Source organism: Mirounga angustirostris, unplaced genomic scaffold (assembly GCF_029215605.1).
Source record: "Mirounga angustirostris isolate CCGP_5_RB_7025 unplaced genomic scaffold, mMirAng1.0.hap1 SCAF_3, whole genome shotgun sequence".
NCBI lineage: Eukaryota > Metazoa > Chordata > Mammalia > Carnivora > Phocidae > Mirounga > Mirounga angustirostris.
In genome coordinates, this window is record NW_026991711.1 from 71,140,451 (window position 1) to 71,157,689 (window position 17,239).

The 17,239-nt window shown below is 39.6% G+C and overlaps 1 protein-coding gene across 1 annotated transcript in view; it reads left to right on the forward strand.

Moving 5' to 3' along the window:
* Window positions 1-7,286: 7,286 nt before the first annotated feature.
* Window positions 7,287-17,239, forward strand: part of UBL3 (ubiquitin like 3) — a 66,292-nt gene continuing 56,339 nt past the window's right edge. The window contains exon 1 of the mRNA XM_064586263.1: window positions 7,287-8,361. Coding sequence (XP_064442333.1) covers window positions 8,335-8,361 — 27 coding nt within the window. The 5' untranslated portion in view covers window positions 7,287-8,334. The remainder of the gene's footprint in view (window positions 8,362-17,239) is intronic.

Consider the following 17,239-nt stretch of genomic DNA (forward strand, 5'->3'; position numbering starts at 1 on the left):
ACATAACTTCAGAATTTTATCCATTGGTATTTGTTCTAAAATGACCCCTCAGGGTTGAGACAGGGAGTCTACAGTCCAGAAGCAAGCTCCCAAATGAGTGGTCTTCTGGGGAACTAACAGGTGAACCGGAAGTCCTGCCGCTGTCCTTGTGCTGCATCCCGCATCTCTCTCCCAGGTCCTGCGGGATGGAGAGGGTACCCATCGCATCCCACACCGGGGGCGGGTGGGGGGACGCCCAGCTGTGAGGCAGGCCTTCCGGGCTTAGACCCACACCCGCCGCAGACATCACTGCATTTGCTGCACTGTTTCTGCTTTCTTAAGGTCAGTCCCTCAAAAATGTTTATTTCTGGGCGCCTGGGTGGCTCAGTTGGTTAAGCGACTGCCTTCGGCTCAGGTCATGATCCTGGAGTCCCGGGATCGAGTCCCGCATCGGGCTCCCTGCTCGGCACGGAGTCTGCTTCTCCCTCTGACCTTCCTCCCTCTCATGCTCTCTGTCTCTCATTCTCTCTCTCAAATAAATAAATAAAATCTTTAAAAAAAAATGTTTATTTCTTAGGCACAAAAAAAAGATCGAAATCCTCAAAATGCAAAATGAACAACCACAAAGCACAGGGTTTTTTGTTTTTTTTGTTGTTGTTGTGTGTGTGTGTGTTTTAGCTTAATAAACTAGCATACATAGGCAGGGCCAGCTCCCCAATGTCTAAATATGATGGGTTTTCTATCTGGTTGGAGTGGGTGTGGGTGTGTGTGTGTGAAACTGTGTTTGCTATGCAATTTATAGTGTATTTTTGCTTTATTTGGAGCGTATCTTTTTAACTTGGAGTATCTTTCCTTGGAGTGGGGAGGAACTGATGAGGTTATCCAAGAGGGGCTCACAACTCTCCCTGCTACCATTGTGCACTGCGGCTGTGAAGGGAATATGTATGTATCAGAAACACGTAGATACAGCTATAGATACATGTAAGGGCTGGAGATGCTAACATGGTCAGTATTCTCATTCATAGGTAGCTTTCTGAGCAGGAAAAGAACTTGGCTCTGAAGTTCAAGAACGAGAGGAACGCTCACAGACTTTGACTCAGTAATAAGTTTCTGGACTCTCGCCTGAACAAGTAATTCAAAATGTGGAAAGATTTATATGCACAGAAACCAAACAATTGGGAGCAAATCTTTAAGTCCTCCAAAAAGAAAATGATTTCCTAAACTGTAGCACACTGATGCAACAGAATAGCATGGAGTATTTAAAAGTGAGGAATAGGAAGGTTAGGTAGCCATTTGTAAACATGCACATTTTTTTTATGTTTAAGAAATGAATTTTCATTTAATATTTACAAGAAAAATTTATGTTTACATAAATATATGAAGTCACATACACACACACAAAAAAAAACCTGGAAGGAAATACATAAAAAGTGAAAATAGTGGGGGGCCTGGGTGGCTCAGTCATTGAGCATCTGCCTTTGGTTCAGGTCATGGTCCCAGGGTCCTGGGATCAAGCCCCGTGTTGGGCTCCTTGCTCGGCAGGAAGCCTGCTTCTCCCTCTCCCACTCCCTGTGCTTGTGTTCCCTCTCTTGCTGTGTCTCTCTCTGTCAAATAAATAAAATCTTTTAAAAAAAATGTGAAAATAGTTTTTCTAATTTCCTATATTTCTATAATATTGATATTACTCTTTATTTTAGAAATAGTAGACAACCTGATGGTTTATGTAGAAAGTCATAAGGAATTAAAACAAATAAACAAACATGACTAGAACTAAAACGTAAGTTTAGCAAGGTCTCAGAATACAAGGTCAACATATAAAACACTAATTGTATTTCTACATATGGGCAGTAAATAATTGGGAAAAATTTTAATTCATTTCCAATAGTGTCTATAATAAATAAAATTCTCAAGAATAACTTTCATAAAAGACATGTAGAGTGTCTATGTTGAGAACTATCAAACATGACTGAGAGGAATTAAAGAAGACCTAAACAAATGGAGAGGAATATCACATTCATGGAGCAGAAACTCAATAGTGTTAAGATGTAACTTCTTCCCAAATTGACTTATAGAACCCATGGAACCTCAATACCAGCAGGCTGCTTTTTAAAAATAGAAATTGATAAGTCTACTCTGAAATTTATATGGAAATGCTAGGCATCTAGAATGCCAAAACAATCTTAGACGAGAAGAACAGATCTAGAGGACATACACTGCCTGACTTCAAGACTTGGATAGACAAAGAGATCAATGGATAGACCAATGCAGCCGAGTCCAGGAATGGACCTATTCTCATAGAGTCTGCTGATTTTAAGAAACGATGCCACATAAATTCAATGGAAAAAGAAAAGTCAATTCACCAAATGGTGCTGGAACAACTATAAAAATATATAATAATATAAATATAAGAGCTGAAACAAAGTAGAAAACAAGATAATTTCATGACCTAGAGGTAAGCAGGGAGACAGAATATTATTGAAGAAAAATACTGGTAACTAAGACTTCATCAAACTGAAACAATTATGCTTACCAAAAGATATTGTTAAGAAAATGAGAAGGCAACCTACAAACTGGGGAATATATTTGCAAAGCACTTAGCTCTAAAATACCTACAATGGAATAAAAGAAAGTGTCAAGAGGAAGACAAATACTGTATGATCTCACATATATGGAATCTTTAAAAAAAAAAAAAAAAGGCAGAGAGAAAATACATCCTGGACTGAAAGAATTTGTTTTTGTGGAACTTTGTTGGCAGGACAGGGAGTAGTCGAACAAGCACTGTTTAAGGAGTTGGTTCTGGTCTCCCATGAAACTAGTGCCTTCCTGATCTGTGAAATGAAGAGCTGGGGGTTGGACAAGCTCCAACAGCCCTTAAGAGTTTTTAAATTATGTGGATCCAAGTGGACACACAACAGGACAGTAACCCAAAACATACAGACAAAAGGCACCATTAGACTTTTTTCTCTATCTCTTACCGGACTCTGAGCAAAGGAGAGAAATGTCTTGGGAGAGAGTGACTTGGGCTATATCAGGAAGATGAGGTCAATGCTCTGGTTGCTAAATGAGTACAATGGGGTGGGCGTGGGGTGTGGGAGAGAGAAGTGTGAAAGATTATTCCTTAAACCACTATGGCTGTGGCCAAAGGCCACCTGGACAAATCACCGTATCTTCAGGTTATCAGTCCTATAAAGGAAACTTGATGGGGGAAAAGGAGGGAAGTTGGACTTGAAGGTTTTTAGCTTACATAGTGTCTCTACCGTGGTTGTACATGAGAATTATGTGGGGGAGCTTTGAAAAATACCAGGTCCAGGTCCAGCCCTGGAAAGTCTGTCTTAGTTGTGCTGGGGTAGGGCTCAGGCATCTGTCTTTTTAAATGGCTCCTTGTGACTCTTAAGAGGACCATATTAAGAATCTCTGGTTAGGGAAGTGTAGTGTTAAAAGGGCAGGCCATATTTGCAGTGGGGGGGGGGGGGGGGGCGGGGTGCTCCTGGGAGTAAAATTAAGTCAGCCAGAGTGTCCCATCTATTTCCTTGATTTACACAATTTAATTCTGTTCTTCAGATCCCAAACTCCTTCAGATCACAATTCTCAAACCAGAGGAACACATACATTCATTCTGCTCCGGAAAGAATAAAGACTAAAGTGGGGAAAGCCCATTACTAAATCAGTAAGCAAATTATCTCTACTTTGGGAGAAAAGACCTTGAACAGTTGTGGCAGGGAATTAACATTTCTTGAGACCCCTTCTATGTTGGGGGTCTTTATATGGGTATTAGGGGGCTTCCTGTAGATTTTCTCAAGAGAAAGAAATGTCTAATCTTACAAAATTAACCTTTGAAATGATTCTTCCACTGGAACTAAGGAGGACCAGGACAGCCTTGGGCAAAGTCGGACAGAGGTCGCAAAGGTTGTCTTCAATGCTCTTGCTTCCACTTTCGGCAATGCTGTTGGATCCGTACCCCCTTGCCCCCAACCCCTTTCCCCCAGGCATTGTTGCAGACCTTTCTCTGTCTCTTGTGGCATTATCCTAGTCCCAGATCTTTAATAACTGAGACTGGATGGAATAATGAGATAATCAACCCAAGTAATACTTGATTAAAGGTTACTGGTCTCACAGAAAGTAATACTTCTGTCTAGTTAAAATTCATGAGTTTCCTTGAGAAGGCCCTTAAGGAATGATCCTTAGATAGAAATCATTTCAGACCCCTTACATGGCAGATGGGGGAGATATAGTTTTACCGGCTTCATTGAGATACAATTTACATATCATAAAATTCACCCATTTTGCAAATAGCGGAGAGGCGGAAGCGACTCACATGTCCATCAATGGACGGATGGAAAAACAAAATACGGTACATACGTACAATGGAATATTTATTCAGTTTTGAAAAGGAAGGAAATTCTGACACATGCTATAACATGGATGAACCTTGAAGACATTATGTTAAACAAAATAAACCATTTACGAAAGGACAATTACTGTATGATTCTGCTTATATGAGGTACCAAGAGGAGCCAAATTAATAGAGACAAGAAGTAGAGTGGCTGGACAGAGGAGCAAGTGGGGAGTTGCTCAGTGGGGATGGAGCTTCAATTTTGCAAGATGAAGAGTTCTGTGCATGGATAGTGGTGATGGCCGTACCACAGAGGAAATGTATAGAGTGCCACTTAATTGTGTACCTAAAAAAGGTTAAGATGGTCAATATTATGTGTCTTTTACCATAATTATAAAATAAAAAAAATAAACTCACCAACTTAAAGTGTACAACTTAATGGTTTTCAGTATACACACAGAGTTGTGCAACCATCTCAATCATCTAATTTTAAAACATTTTCATCATCTGCCCCTCGTCCCCCCAAAACCTTCCGCATACCCATGAGCAATCACTTGGGGAAGATATTTTTAACACGCCATAGGTGTCACTCAACACTCATAGACTCTTAGAATACTCTTAGAACCTGAGAGATTTAGTCCTACCTCCTCAGATGAAAAAGTTGAGGGTTAGATAGGCAAAGTGTCCTGGCAAAGGTCACATGACAATTCATGACAGAGCCAGGTCTTTTGGTTTTCTGGGAAGTTCTTTGTCCTGCTACAAAAATGCTGTCCCTCCCTTTCTTTAAATTGGTGCTTATGGTAGATGAATAGTATCAGGAGATATTACTGCTCCCCGCTGAGGACAACGGGGCTCTTTCCTCAGCCTCCCTTTGCATCTGCCCGAGTTAGAAAACAGAGAGTAAAAACAGTATAGTGGAAAAACTCGAAACTGTGTTCAATAATGCTCCCTAATGCTTTAATTCTGTTAGGGAAGAGTTATAACGAGTTTTATAATGAGAATCATGTCTCAGCCTCTCTTAGAAGAATGATTGGAAACACAGGTAGGTGCAGTGATTTTACTTTTGAAGGATGTGCCTTTTGTAGCGGTGGCTGGGCTAACTGGCAACAAATAGCAATGTCATGTGTCAGCAATGCCAAGGTCTTGGGCTGGCTATGGTGGTCACGACGCCCCTTGCTGTCTGGCTTTTGGGAGAGTTGCAGAGGAAGTGGGAGCTGGAGTTTCTCTAAGTCCTGTCCTCTTCTGCTTCCAGTAGCATGTAGACCCAGCACAGGCTTGGCCAGGGCAGTCATTGGATAAAAGTTGGGGTTAGGGGAGTGGTAGATAACTAATTTTGTCAGTGAAAGCCTTCCAAATGTGTTCCAATATTCCTTCTGAACTCATTGGTCAATTCAAGCATTTTCAACTGCCCTTATTTCCAGGAGGGCTGGTGGGGAGGGCTCTATGGATGCTAACGATGGAGAATGAGCACCCAAGTACCAGAGGCCATGGAAAATCATGTTGTTGTAGATTTGGAAATTTCTAGACCAAGTCCTGAGCCTAATTGTGAGATATGGGCCTTTCTCTCTCTCTCTCTCTCTCTCTCTCTTTTCTTCTGTCCTCTTGTTTCTCTGTAAATTTGAGCTATCCTCCTCCTTCCTGGTTATCACCCTAACTCACTACAGGCTGATGTAGATCACTAGGAGTGCTTGGAATGTCTTCATCCAGGCTACTCAAGAGGCAAATACTCTAAACGTCCTGTGAGTTTCCATCCTAATGAGACAAACCTGACTGGAGAGACTGCTCTGGGGAATGACATAGGTTTCTAGACAATGAGTTCCCTGAGGACAGTGTCTGGATTATTCATTTTTAAGCTCCTGGTGCCTAGCAGAGTGCCTGGATCATGTGTTTGCTGAATGAATGAGTATTTCCTATCAGGTGATGCATTATTATTTACAAAGTGATTTATTTCCCATACATTAACTCATCCTTGCAACTGCTCCTACCTTACCCCTGGAAGGTAGGCAAGACTGTTTTACAGATGAGGTCACAAAGCTGTAGGTTGGTCTTCAGATTCTAAATCCGTTGGCATTCTCATACAGGTGTCTTATTGAGACTGCCCTAGCTAAAATATTCTGCCAAAGCCCTGAGAGATCTGAATATGGATTCAGATAGACATTGGTGGTTTCTGAATTTTGTTCCTAAATTTGGAATAGACATATTCTTCATCTAAGTCTAGTCTCACCCATAGGATGATTTTGTGCTATTTGCTAATCACTGTGGGTGTGTAGGTTTTTTATTACATTTTGAGTTAAATAGAATTTAGGGGCTAGCCTGGTAAACTGGTGAATCCCAGTGTAGTTTGTAGCAGCTATTTCCTGATATAGATTTGGCATGATATACTATTGTACCTAATACAGTTTTTGGTAATTTCAATCAACTAGATTGTAGCTTTATGGCCCTAGGTCTTCAAGAAACACATGTTCAAACATTCTCCCTGCTTAATGAGATCCTTGTTCCTGTTGAACTTCTACAACCTTATTGGAAATCAATGATTGCTTCTGATCTTCCAAATGTAATGTTGAAAAGACCTAGATGAAATCACTATATAAAGTGCTTTGAGATTGCAGGATGTGGAGAGCGTGCTGTCATTAAAATGAATGATTCTGCTTGGAGGTAAACCGTATTTTCAGTCTGTATGTGTATTGTGCATGAGGGAATTTCTCTGTCCAGAATTATTTTCTCCAAATAATTCGCACGCTCACAGCACTCCTGGTAGCGGGTATCACCTAACTCCTGGGCGGCAGGTTGGCTAAAGCGAGCAGTTCTTTCCTAGCAACTGTTGCTAAGAGGGGCGTGGCTAGGGAGTCCAGCGAGGACGCGTTAGGCCGCCCCCCCCCCACGGCGTAGACTACACTTCCCATGATGCTCGAGGGTGGTCTCCGTAGTGACGCACCGGGGGTTCGCGGAGGGGGAGGGGAGGCGGGGAGGCGGGGGCGGTGGCGGCGGCTGCGAGGAGGGGCAGTGTTCTCCCCATGTCCCCGACTTGCGCTCAGGAAGCAGCCGCCGCCGCCGCCGCCATGTTGGCTTGAGAGGCGATGACAGGAGGCGGCTGCGGCGTTTGGGACTGAAAAGTGGAGGAGGAGGAGAGACAAAGCTCCGAGAGGAAGCCATTCCCTGGCTGAGGAGAGGGAGGACCCGGCCTCTTCCGGGGACCAGCCGGAGTCGGCGTCGAAGGGGAGGGGAAGGTGGCGACGCGGGGAGGCGGAGGCAGGAGAGGAGCGCCGAGAAGCCGGAGACGATGCGCCCCGAGAGCCGCCGCTGCCCGGAGGCGCCCGCGGCCTGAGCCCCGAGGGGCCGTGGGGTCTCCCGCCCGGCCCGAGCGCCCCGCGCCCCCCGCTCGCCGCCCCGGCCTTTCGCTTCGGCTCCCAACTAGTTAAATGCCCTTGAGCGCGGGTTTCCGCGGCCCGGCCGCCAGCCCCGGCAGCGCGAGTTGAGCCGTTTGCCCCGCGCCGTCCGCCGGCGCCGGCCCCATCGCGGCCGCCACTCACTGCTCACGCGCCCATGTGTAGCCACATAGTTATCTGTGTACATCCACGCCGGGGCATTTTCCTCCTGCTTAATGAGGACTTGACTCGGGAGCAAGTGTGAATCACTGCCGGGCTGGGAAAGGAGGAAGGCGATTTAACCCCCTCCCACCCCGCTCCATGTCCGTGTGTCACTCGGCTCGGTCTACCTGGCGCGGCCGGTCCTGAGGCTGCTGCTGCCGCCGCTCTCGCTGACGACGACGGGGGCTGCTGCTGCTGCCATCCCGGGAGTTCTCTCCGGCTCGGGCCACACAGCTCCTGGGGATTGTCTCTTCGCTCGGAACCTCGGCCAGCTCGGCACTTTGGCTCTGAAATAACTTATCTTTTGGAAAGCACATCACGAACCAGTCAAGATCGTTAAGGCTGATTGCTGTACCTTGAAAACTTCTGCTCTTTTTTGTTTGTTGTTGTATTTTTTCCCCCCGGTAAATATCTGGGTGTGTATCGAACGGCAAGATGTCCAGTAATGTTCCGGCAGATATGGTAAGTGAAGGATAAGTTACGACATTCTTTGATTTAATTGTGGTTTCCAATCTTATTTAATCAGGATGCAGGCGTGGGGTGACGGTTTGCAGGGGACTGTTGAAAAGCCACGGTGCTGGGAGATTTGGAGAAGTTGGAGGTTCTGGTTCCCCCTCTTAGGAAGTACCGCTTTTAATATGGCTTTTCGCATTTGGTTGTGTTTTCTAAATCATTAAAGACAGTGGAGAAGTAGGGGAAATGTGGCAGTGTAGCTCGAAGTGGAGAAAATATCTCCCTCTTTGCCAGAAACGTTTGAACATTTGTATCTTAAAGCTTCTGAAAACGTCAATGACAGTAGGCAGAGCTGAGGACGGGTGTCCCTACTACATACAGAGGTAGACGGGGAAACCGGAATCTTGTTCTTCGATACTGACGAGATCATTAATGCAGTAGATACAAACTTGGTATTTTCAAGAGAAGGGACGTGTATGTCTTCAAGAAAAAGTCTACTAGAATTTGCCGTGAGCTTTTTGAAATGTCTGGGTGAACAACTGTGGCAACAGAAATATTAAGATGTTTTGGAATTTTCACAAATCTAGACTGACCGTATATTGGTACTACTTACGAATTTCCAGGACTTTTTGTACCAGACATTTAGTAGTACTACATCATTGGACTTTTAAAAGCTAATAAAACACAGTATTGAGCCTTGATCTTTGAATGTTGAGAATTTGAAACAAAAAGTACTCTTGTTTATTGATGCTTTTCTTCTGTTTCTAAAGGTTAATGTTTGTTAAAATGAGTCTGTTGACTAACAGGAATCCTGTAGGCTTAGAGTGCCGGGAGGTGGTGGGGTTTGTGTGAGTTGAAATTACACTTGGCAGTCCTAGGGACAAACATAATGCAATTAACAGGAAGATTAAAGATGTTGTTTATGAAAGAATTGAAGTTAACATAACATCAGGATTTGAGTGTTCGTGTATTCCAGTGAAAAAACAAAATTGAACTTTGCTGATTAAATTTTAAAATATCAGATGTTTCTGTAGGAGCGAACCTCACTTACAGGCTTAAAGACAAACCTAAATAGCTGCAAATGGCATATTTTGACCTTGGTTTAAAGACATTTTGCTTATGTTTGATTTGCCATTTGATGTACTATTTTAATGTATAGGAACCACAATATTCAGTCTGTTGTGTGGCCACACAGCAGTTTACACTCTCCTTCCTGAGTCTTAAAAAACTCTTGCATTGTTCCTTTAGTTTTCCTTTCCCTCCTGGTGTGCCCACGGGAGAATAGTCTCCTGCCCGTTTAAGGATAAGCTGGACATGGTTTCCTCTACCCTACTTTTGAAGTTGCCTGGAAAGGTGTCTGGACTGAGTTGGAAAATGCTATTTCCCCTGTCTGATGAGTATTTTTTTTGGGCTCATCGCTTCCAGCAAAGATTTGTTCTCTAAAGTCTCCCTTTTTTTATCGTCATGCACGGTGCAAGATATGTTCACTCTATTCTGTCATAGAAATTGTAACGAAATAGATTTGTGTCATTAAAACAGTGCCACTACTTTCTTTAGGCCCAGTGTTGAAGAAAAGCTGGAATGTGCGTAGCACCAGTTACAAATTGAAATGATTTGGGGAATACCATTTCCAAGTCAAAAGAAGGTTCGGCAGCTAATGTTAGGATCGGGGAAACGGGAAGTAGTGGCAAGGTTTTATTAAGAGGTGCAATTATAAAATATAACTATTTCTGTTTTAGACTGTATTTTAAGGCCTTGATTCGGCGGTGCTTTGAGATCCCTTGATTAAAGGTGATATGCAAGGGCAAAGCAGTATTATGTAATAAACATATAATGCCCTGATGATGCTGTTTCAGAGTATGTCTAATCTACAGCTCAGATTAGATTGTTCTCAGTATTTTTTATGTCTCATTTTCTAACTGCTCAACTTCTTGGAAGTCTTGAGGTTTTTTTCCCAATGTCACAACCTCTTAAACCTTCATTTGCTATTACTTATATTGCATTTTTGCTTTAAAAGTGCCTTTATTTGATAAGTGCCTACAATTCTCAACTTTTTGAAATTAACATGATAAATATGGTTAGAAGTTGTTGATTAAATGCTTTGTATTTGTTAAACTCTTAATATCAATAATTGACAGTTTGCATTTACATTCATGACTTAAAGTGAGAACAGTTTCACCACTTTGAATCTTGAACAACCTTAGCTTCCCTACCCGCCATCTCCTTCCACAAGCTGACATTTCTTTTGCAACATAACTTCTAATTGATTAGGATATGTACTCTCCGAATATGAATACATACATTTTTGCAAGGTGTAGTAAAATGTTTAAGTTTCTTAGTGGTGTCAGCTAGTCTGTGCTATGTAGAAACAAATGTTACCCTCTTTTACATGTTAATGGTGCTTGTCCTTGTATAGGAAAATCATACTTGGGAGATAAGGTGGGGCAGTGAAATTATAACCTCTGTCATTTTTTCATTAGAGATAATTCATTGTTGAGCTACAGTAATTGCTAGATCAGTTGATGTTTTTGGTAAAGTCTTCTTATGGCAATGATTGTGACTGACTTTAAAACCGATTTTTTAGCATCTTTTTTTGTTTTGTAAATATAACTCACATTTCAAATTTATTTCTAAACATTCAGTAAATTTCTGTGTTTACCATAAGGAGTCTCTTTTTTATAATCTGAATTTAGCAAGTTGATCTGTTTGGAGGGGGAGTGGCACCCCTAGTGAATGGATTTGCTGTACTCTTTAAAAAAATTTACAGTTGGTACTTTAGTAATTAACATTCTGTAAATATGTCCTATATATAAGTGTATTTACATAAAATATTGGTTTTCTTTTGCTAAAAGTGATTGAGTTTGAACTAAGAGATATACTGACATTCCAGTGTAATAACTTGTGAAAAAAAACCTAAAAATATCTGAACAGAATATCATTGTAATACATTGTATTTAAATGATTCATTTCCTTTTTTTTTTCCCCCAGCCCAAATCATAATTCATGATGGGGCAGTATTTATTGTTAATAATTGTAGGATGAATTATGTTAATGACTGTAGGTTTTCTGAAAGAAAATGTTTACTCTTTCTGTTAATCGTAAGGCCTAACTAAGGCTGGATAGATAAGGTGGTAATTTTGTTTTCTGGACTGGGAAAATTATCAAGAAATAAATTATTTATATGAGTATTATAGAAAACATTTGAGCTACTATTTAGAGCTTTGGACTAAAATTATATTTTATGATATCTATAAAATTGAAAGCCCTACCTAGGAAAGAAATTGACAGTGTGAGAAAAATAGCAAAGCAATTTTGGTATTTGAAACATTTTATCTTTTTAAGCTATTAATGTAGAAATTGTAATAGATATAATAATTTTTAGTCTGGGGTTAAAGAAGATAATGATAATTTGAGTTTTTTCAGTGCTTAATGATTATTTTTATTGTAATGTTAGATCTCTTTTATTTGTGGAGAAATATGGGAGCCCTCTGGTGGACAGGAAATTACTAAAACGAATTTCCTTTCAAAGTGAACTTTTATCACTTTTCCAAGTTAAAGTAAAATGACGGATGTAACGTATACCAGGGGAAGATGTCATGCTAGAAAAAGGTACAGACAAAAGAAAGTTTTTAACTCTGAAGAAAGAGTTTATTAAGATCTAGTGCCCCAAATGCTCTGTTTACTTACAGCTTCTTTTAATTTTTCTTTATTTTGCTGGAGCTCTTATTTCAAGTATAAGTGGGGAAGTTTTATGAAGCTAAAGGGTAGATAAGTACGTTTACATATATAAGTACGTGACAGTGAACAGTTTAATAAATAATATATCTCAAATGGCATGTTCTTCTAAATTGTTTTTACTTGAATATGTCTTACATTTGGTGTTCTGAATTAGACATTTTTCATTAAGAAAGCAAAAGACGGGGGCGCCTGGGTGGCTTAGTCGTTCAGTGTCTGCCTTCGGCTCAGGTCGTGATTCCAGGGTCCTGGGATCGAGCCCCGCATTAGGCTCCCTGCTCAGAGGGAAGCCTGCTTCTCCCTCTCCCCCTGCTGCTCCCCTTGTTTGTGCTCTCTATGTCAAATATATAAATAAAATCTTAAAAAAAAACATTTAAAATTAAAACAAACAAACAAACAAAAACAAAAAGACAATTTACCTCAGCTTTGAATGCCTTTTCCTATCTGGCTCTAAATCCTACTCCAGCTCATGTCCCTCTCCTGTGAAAACCGCTTTTAGTTCATTTCTAGCGCTCAAGTGTGAACCATTTTCTGTCAGTGTGTTTGAGATTCTTCTTATACAGTGTCAAATTTATATGGTTATGTGTCTTATATTACATCTCCCATGATTTTTAAAACACATTTAAAAGCCAGTGAGTGATTTTCTTGACTCATAGAGCACTATTCTATTACTTATAGAAAAGTAAATATTGTTCCATACTACTACTACTGATTAGGTTGTTAAATATGAAGTATATGATGTCTGCTTCTGTTACTACTTTGAATATGAAAAATGTATTTTTAATATTAAGGCTTGAAATTCTTTTAAATTGGTGATTGGTTAATGATGGCTCTTAATTTTCTTAATATGGAACAGTAAATATATTGTAGGAAACTGAAGTATATGCTTCTTAACTCTATTCTTTAAGAATTCCTCTCATTCTGGGGGAAAAACCTGAAAGTGACTGTAGAATTCATGGTAACTGGGATCCCTGAGGAATATCATTCTGAAACAGTAAATTTTCTGAATACATGAAGTTATTTTGGAAATACCCCAGTCTAACAAGTTGGACTACTGTCCTATTGAGTGTGATATACTGCACATAATTTAACTTCTTTTTGATGACCTAGAGCCATACTTTGAATAATATTGATTCAGTTCAATGTATGTTCTTCCTTGAGTACTTCTCTGTGTAAACATGTCATTATTCTATAAGCTACAACTTCAAACCCTGAGCACCTAATATAGATTGTGAAGCTTTATGCCCCTTCACTAGGTCAGTAATTTACAAAGTGACATGAGGCAAGTCAGTTGAGATGTGAGAATGAAAATATTAGAATTTCTATTTATTTATTTTATGCTCCAAAAAGTGGGAGCTTTTGTATTAATATATGGATTGGCTCTGAGGCTTTTCTAGGTCCACATTCAGATGGTTACAATGAGTGTGGTTTGCTGAGGGAACTTGTGGGCGTTCTGTAATGTGGAGGCCAACAACAGCACCTTGACTTTCTCAAAGTTTTTGTAGTTTTTCTGTTACAGTATATTATATAGTTACTTTAAAAAATGCTTTTTAAAAGAATCTGTGATACTTTGAATTGAGAAGGGGAGCAGAGGTTCACTGTCAGTATTTAAAAGAGTTGTTAAAAAAAAAAGGAGTTGTAGAACTCAAAGCTGAATTACACATTTTTATTTCTCAAAAGAGGAATATTATAGATGCTGATATTTTCCATGATGACAAGAAGCTATCAGTATTATGCTACCTAGCAGATATTTTTGAGAAAACAAACACTAAGTTGTCTCTACAAGGCAAAATTGAAATTTTAATCAATAAGTGAGAAAGTATCTGCTTTTCAGAAGAAACTAATGTTATGGAGAGAACATTTTGAAAACATGTTTAGACATTTCCAGTCCGTTGAAAAATCTTACAGAGAATTTCAGTGGACTTTGGACCCATTTGTTAGAAACCTAAAAACAACACATTCTACTGAGCTTGCAAAAATATCTGACAGCAGGAAAAATAAAATTTTCATAACGCTGACATCTGGTAACTGACTTTTAACAAACACTTGTGCAAAGTTGGTGATAGAATAGAAAAGTGATATGATTTAGTAAACCAGTAAGTGACATAGTCTTCCATAAAGATCTGTGCATCTTTGTGAACTAAGTTTTTCAGTTATGACTTAACAACATGTCTTAAAATGTCAAAATACATTGAACTTCACAAATTAGGAAAGCAAGATTTTAAAAAATAGACATATTGAATAACAGTGCTGTCACTTAAAATGTTAATAGTAATAGCATTTTTAGTGATTGCAAGATTAAAACAAATTAATATTTAACATAGTTAATAGTTAAAACTATTGTAATCTTTTAATTTGTGTTTTAGTATTTGTTTTACAGTACACGTAAAATATGATTTACAAATGAATATGCATATATTGGAGGTATATGCTCAAGTGTTTTATAGTTGGGATGTTCAGTCAAAAAAATTTAGGAGTGTTTGGGTGGCTCAATCAGTTAAGTGTCCCACTCTTGATTTCAGCTCAGGTCATGATCTCAGGGTTCTCAGGTCAAAACCGTGTGGAGCTCTCCACTCAGCCAGGTGTCTGCTTAAGAGTCTCTCTTTCCCTCTCACTCTCCCTTTGCTCTCCCACCCCCACATGTGTGCTTCTCTCTCTCTAAAATAAACAATTAAGTCTTAAAAAAAAATAATAAAAAAAATTTGAAAGTCACTGTATAAGACGACTTCAGATTTCTGAGCATTTTAAGTTCTTGTGCTTGATGCGTAGTTTCAATGTTTCCTGCTTTGTTGAACAGTTATAGTTTTCTGTGGTCAGTATGCCTACCTGTCCCTCGCTAGCAATTTACAGTTGCTAATTCTAATTTGCTGTGGGTGTGGAAACCAGATTTTTAAAGTTTATTGAAGTATGTTAAAATACCAAATGGTGTCCACATAGGATTTTCAGGAGTTGCCCTATAGTAAAGTGCATAATCTTTGTTTCATGGACTTCATCATGTCTGTTTTGGCTGCTTAGAGTTCTCTTTACTTGAAGGGCTTATTTTCTGGCTCTTAAGTGTGTTTTGCACAGATGGAGATTTTTGATAGTGAAGAACTAGGTAGATGATTTTAAAAATAAAATTACATGTATAGCTTTATTTTGAGTGCATAGGAGAGAGAAGGTAATATTTGTTGTGCACTTGTTATACCAAGCAGCTGCTTGGCATTTTACATGATAATACTTGATTTAATCCTCACAGTGACCCTGAATAAATATAGTTGGTATATAGGTAAAGAAGCTGCTACTACCTACCAGGAGGAGACCACCAGGAATGCATCTGTAGTGAAACAAATTAGGTCATTGACTTGCTCTAGCAAGGAAGAGCACATGCCTGAGGAACCATGCTTAGCCTCAGTAACAGGAAATGCGAGAAGTTTGGGGTAGGGTTTGGGTTATGCTGAATGATTCTAATGAGAAACCAGAAGTGAAGACTAGCTCTGGATTGTATACTACGGGCCATGAAGTGGAGGTGGGTTTAGTAATTGGATCTGTCAGTAGTCTTTGTTTAGGAGGCAGGAGAAATGAAGGGGACTGGGGTAGATGTTAGTCATTTTGGAACTCTGGTGTGGCTGTGGGAGAAATTTTGTTGCCTGTTGGTCTTCTGTTGGCCTTGTCTGTGTCTTAGAGACATCACAGTGTGATTATCAGCACAGCTGAGTTTTACTTTCTCACAGTCTAGGTTCAGAGAGGATAAGGAGGTCATAGAGCTAGTAAAAGGTAGAGCCAGGATAGGAATTTGGTAGTGATAAACATGCTAAGCCCTTTCCCCCTACCATACCTGAGCAAACATTGCTAAATCCCTGAGGCAGAATACCTTAGATTCCTTACCAACCCCTTGCTCCAGGCATTCACCACTGATTGGTCTGAGCTAGCATAGCAGAGATGACACCTGTTTTATATATCTTTGCAAAATACTATGTAACCTCTGGGTTGGAATGATTTTAATTAGCATGGATTATCTTATTAATTGCTAGAATTAAAGGGCGTTTTCTTTAAACTTGTTGGAACTTTGAGTCTTCTTATGTATATACAATATAATACAGTACAATAGAATTTTTCCTATAAACTTATCACTTGAATGTAGAAACTATTATTGCTTTATATATATAACACGGATTTTTAATGGATTCAGGGCTTTCAGAGTATTTTGTTTTTATTTTTATACTCTAGCTACTTATGTATGGTGCAGATTTTCTATTGATTGATTCAAATCCAGTAGCATTTTTTTATGGTCTAAATAAAATATATATGTGGGCAACTTTCTATGACTAGATTTTGAGAAGAAAATGTTCTTTCTGCTGATGAAAATGGTCTAAGTTAGGCATTATATCTTTTGTTTATGAACTTAAATTAAGATGGCAATTCATTGTGTCTAGACAAAATGTTCTCATGATATATGAGAATTTTTTACTTTTTCTTTACTTTCAGTTTTCTTTACTTTCATATAAAATTGGTGTCTTTGCCTTAGAAATATTCCTGCTTTTGTATGCTCCTTTTTTCATTTAGTTGTATATCATGAACAGCTATCCATACAAATAAGTATAGAACCATATTATAATTTTGAACTGATTCTGATAGATGTACATAAATTGTTTAGCTAATTCCATACCCATGGGCATTTAAAAGCTATTATAAATGACATAATGAATATTTAAAAACATATTTCTATGCTTTGCCTGATTTTTTTTTTTTAAGATTTATTTATTTGAGAGGAAGAGAGGGAGAGCGTTTGAGCTTGTGCCCAGCTGGGGGGGGGGGAGGGGCAGAGGGAGAGGGAGAGAATCCCAAGCAGACTCCCCACTGAGCATGGAGCCAGAGGAGCGGGCAGTTTTGGCAGTTCCACTGGATCTTGCAACCCTGAGATCATGACCTGAGCAAAAATCAAGAGTCCGACACTTAACCGACTAAGCCACCCAGGCACCCCTGTCTGATTATTTTCTTAGGATAAAATCTTAGGAATGTAGTTGCTCGGTGTTGGATATGTGTTAAAATTTGGGGATGATGTCGTATCAACTAAGTTTAAAGCATCCTTGAATTTCTGGATAACCTTAACTTGTTTTTTATGCGTTATCCTGTTAATATGCTATATTATATTTCATTTACAATGTTTGCA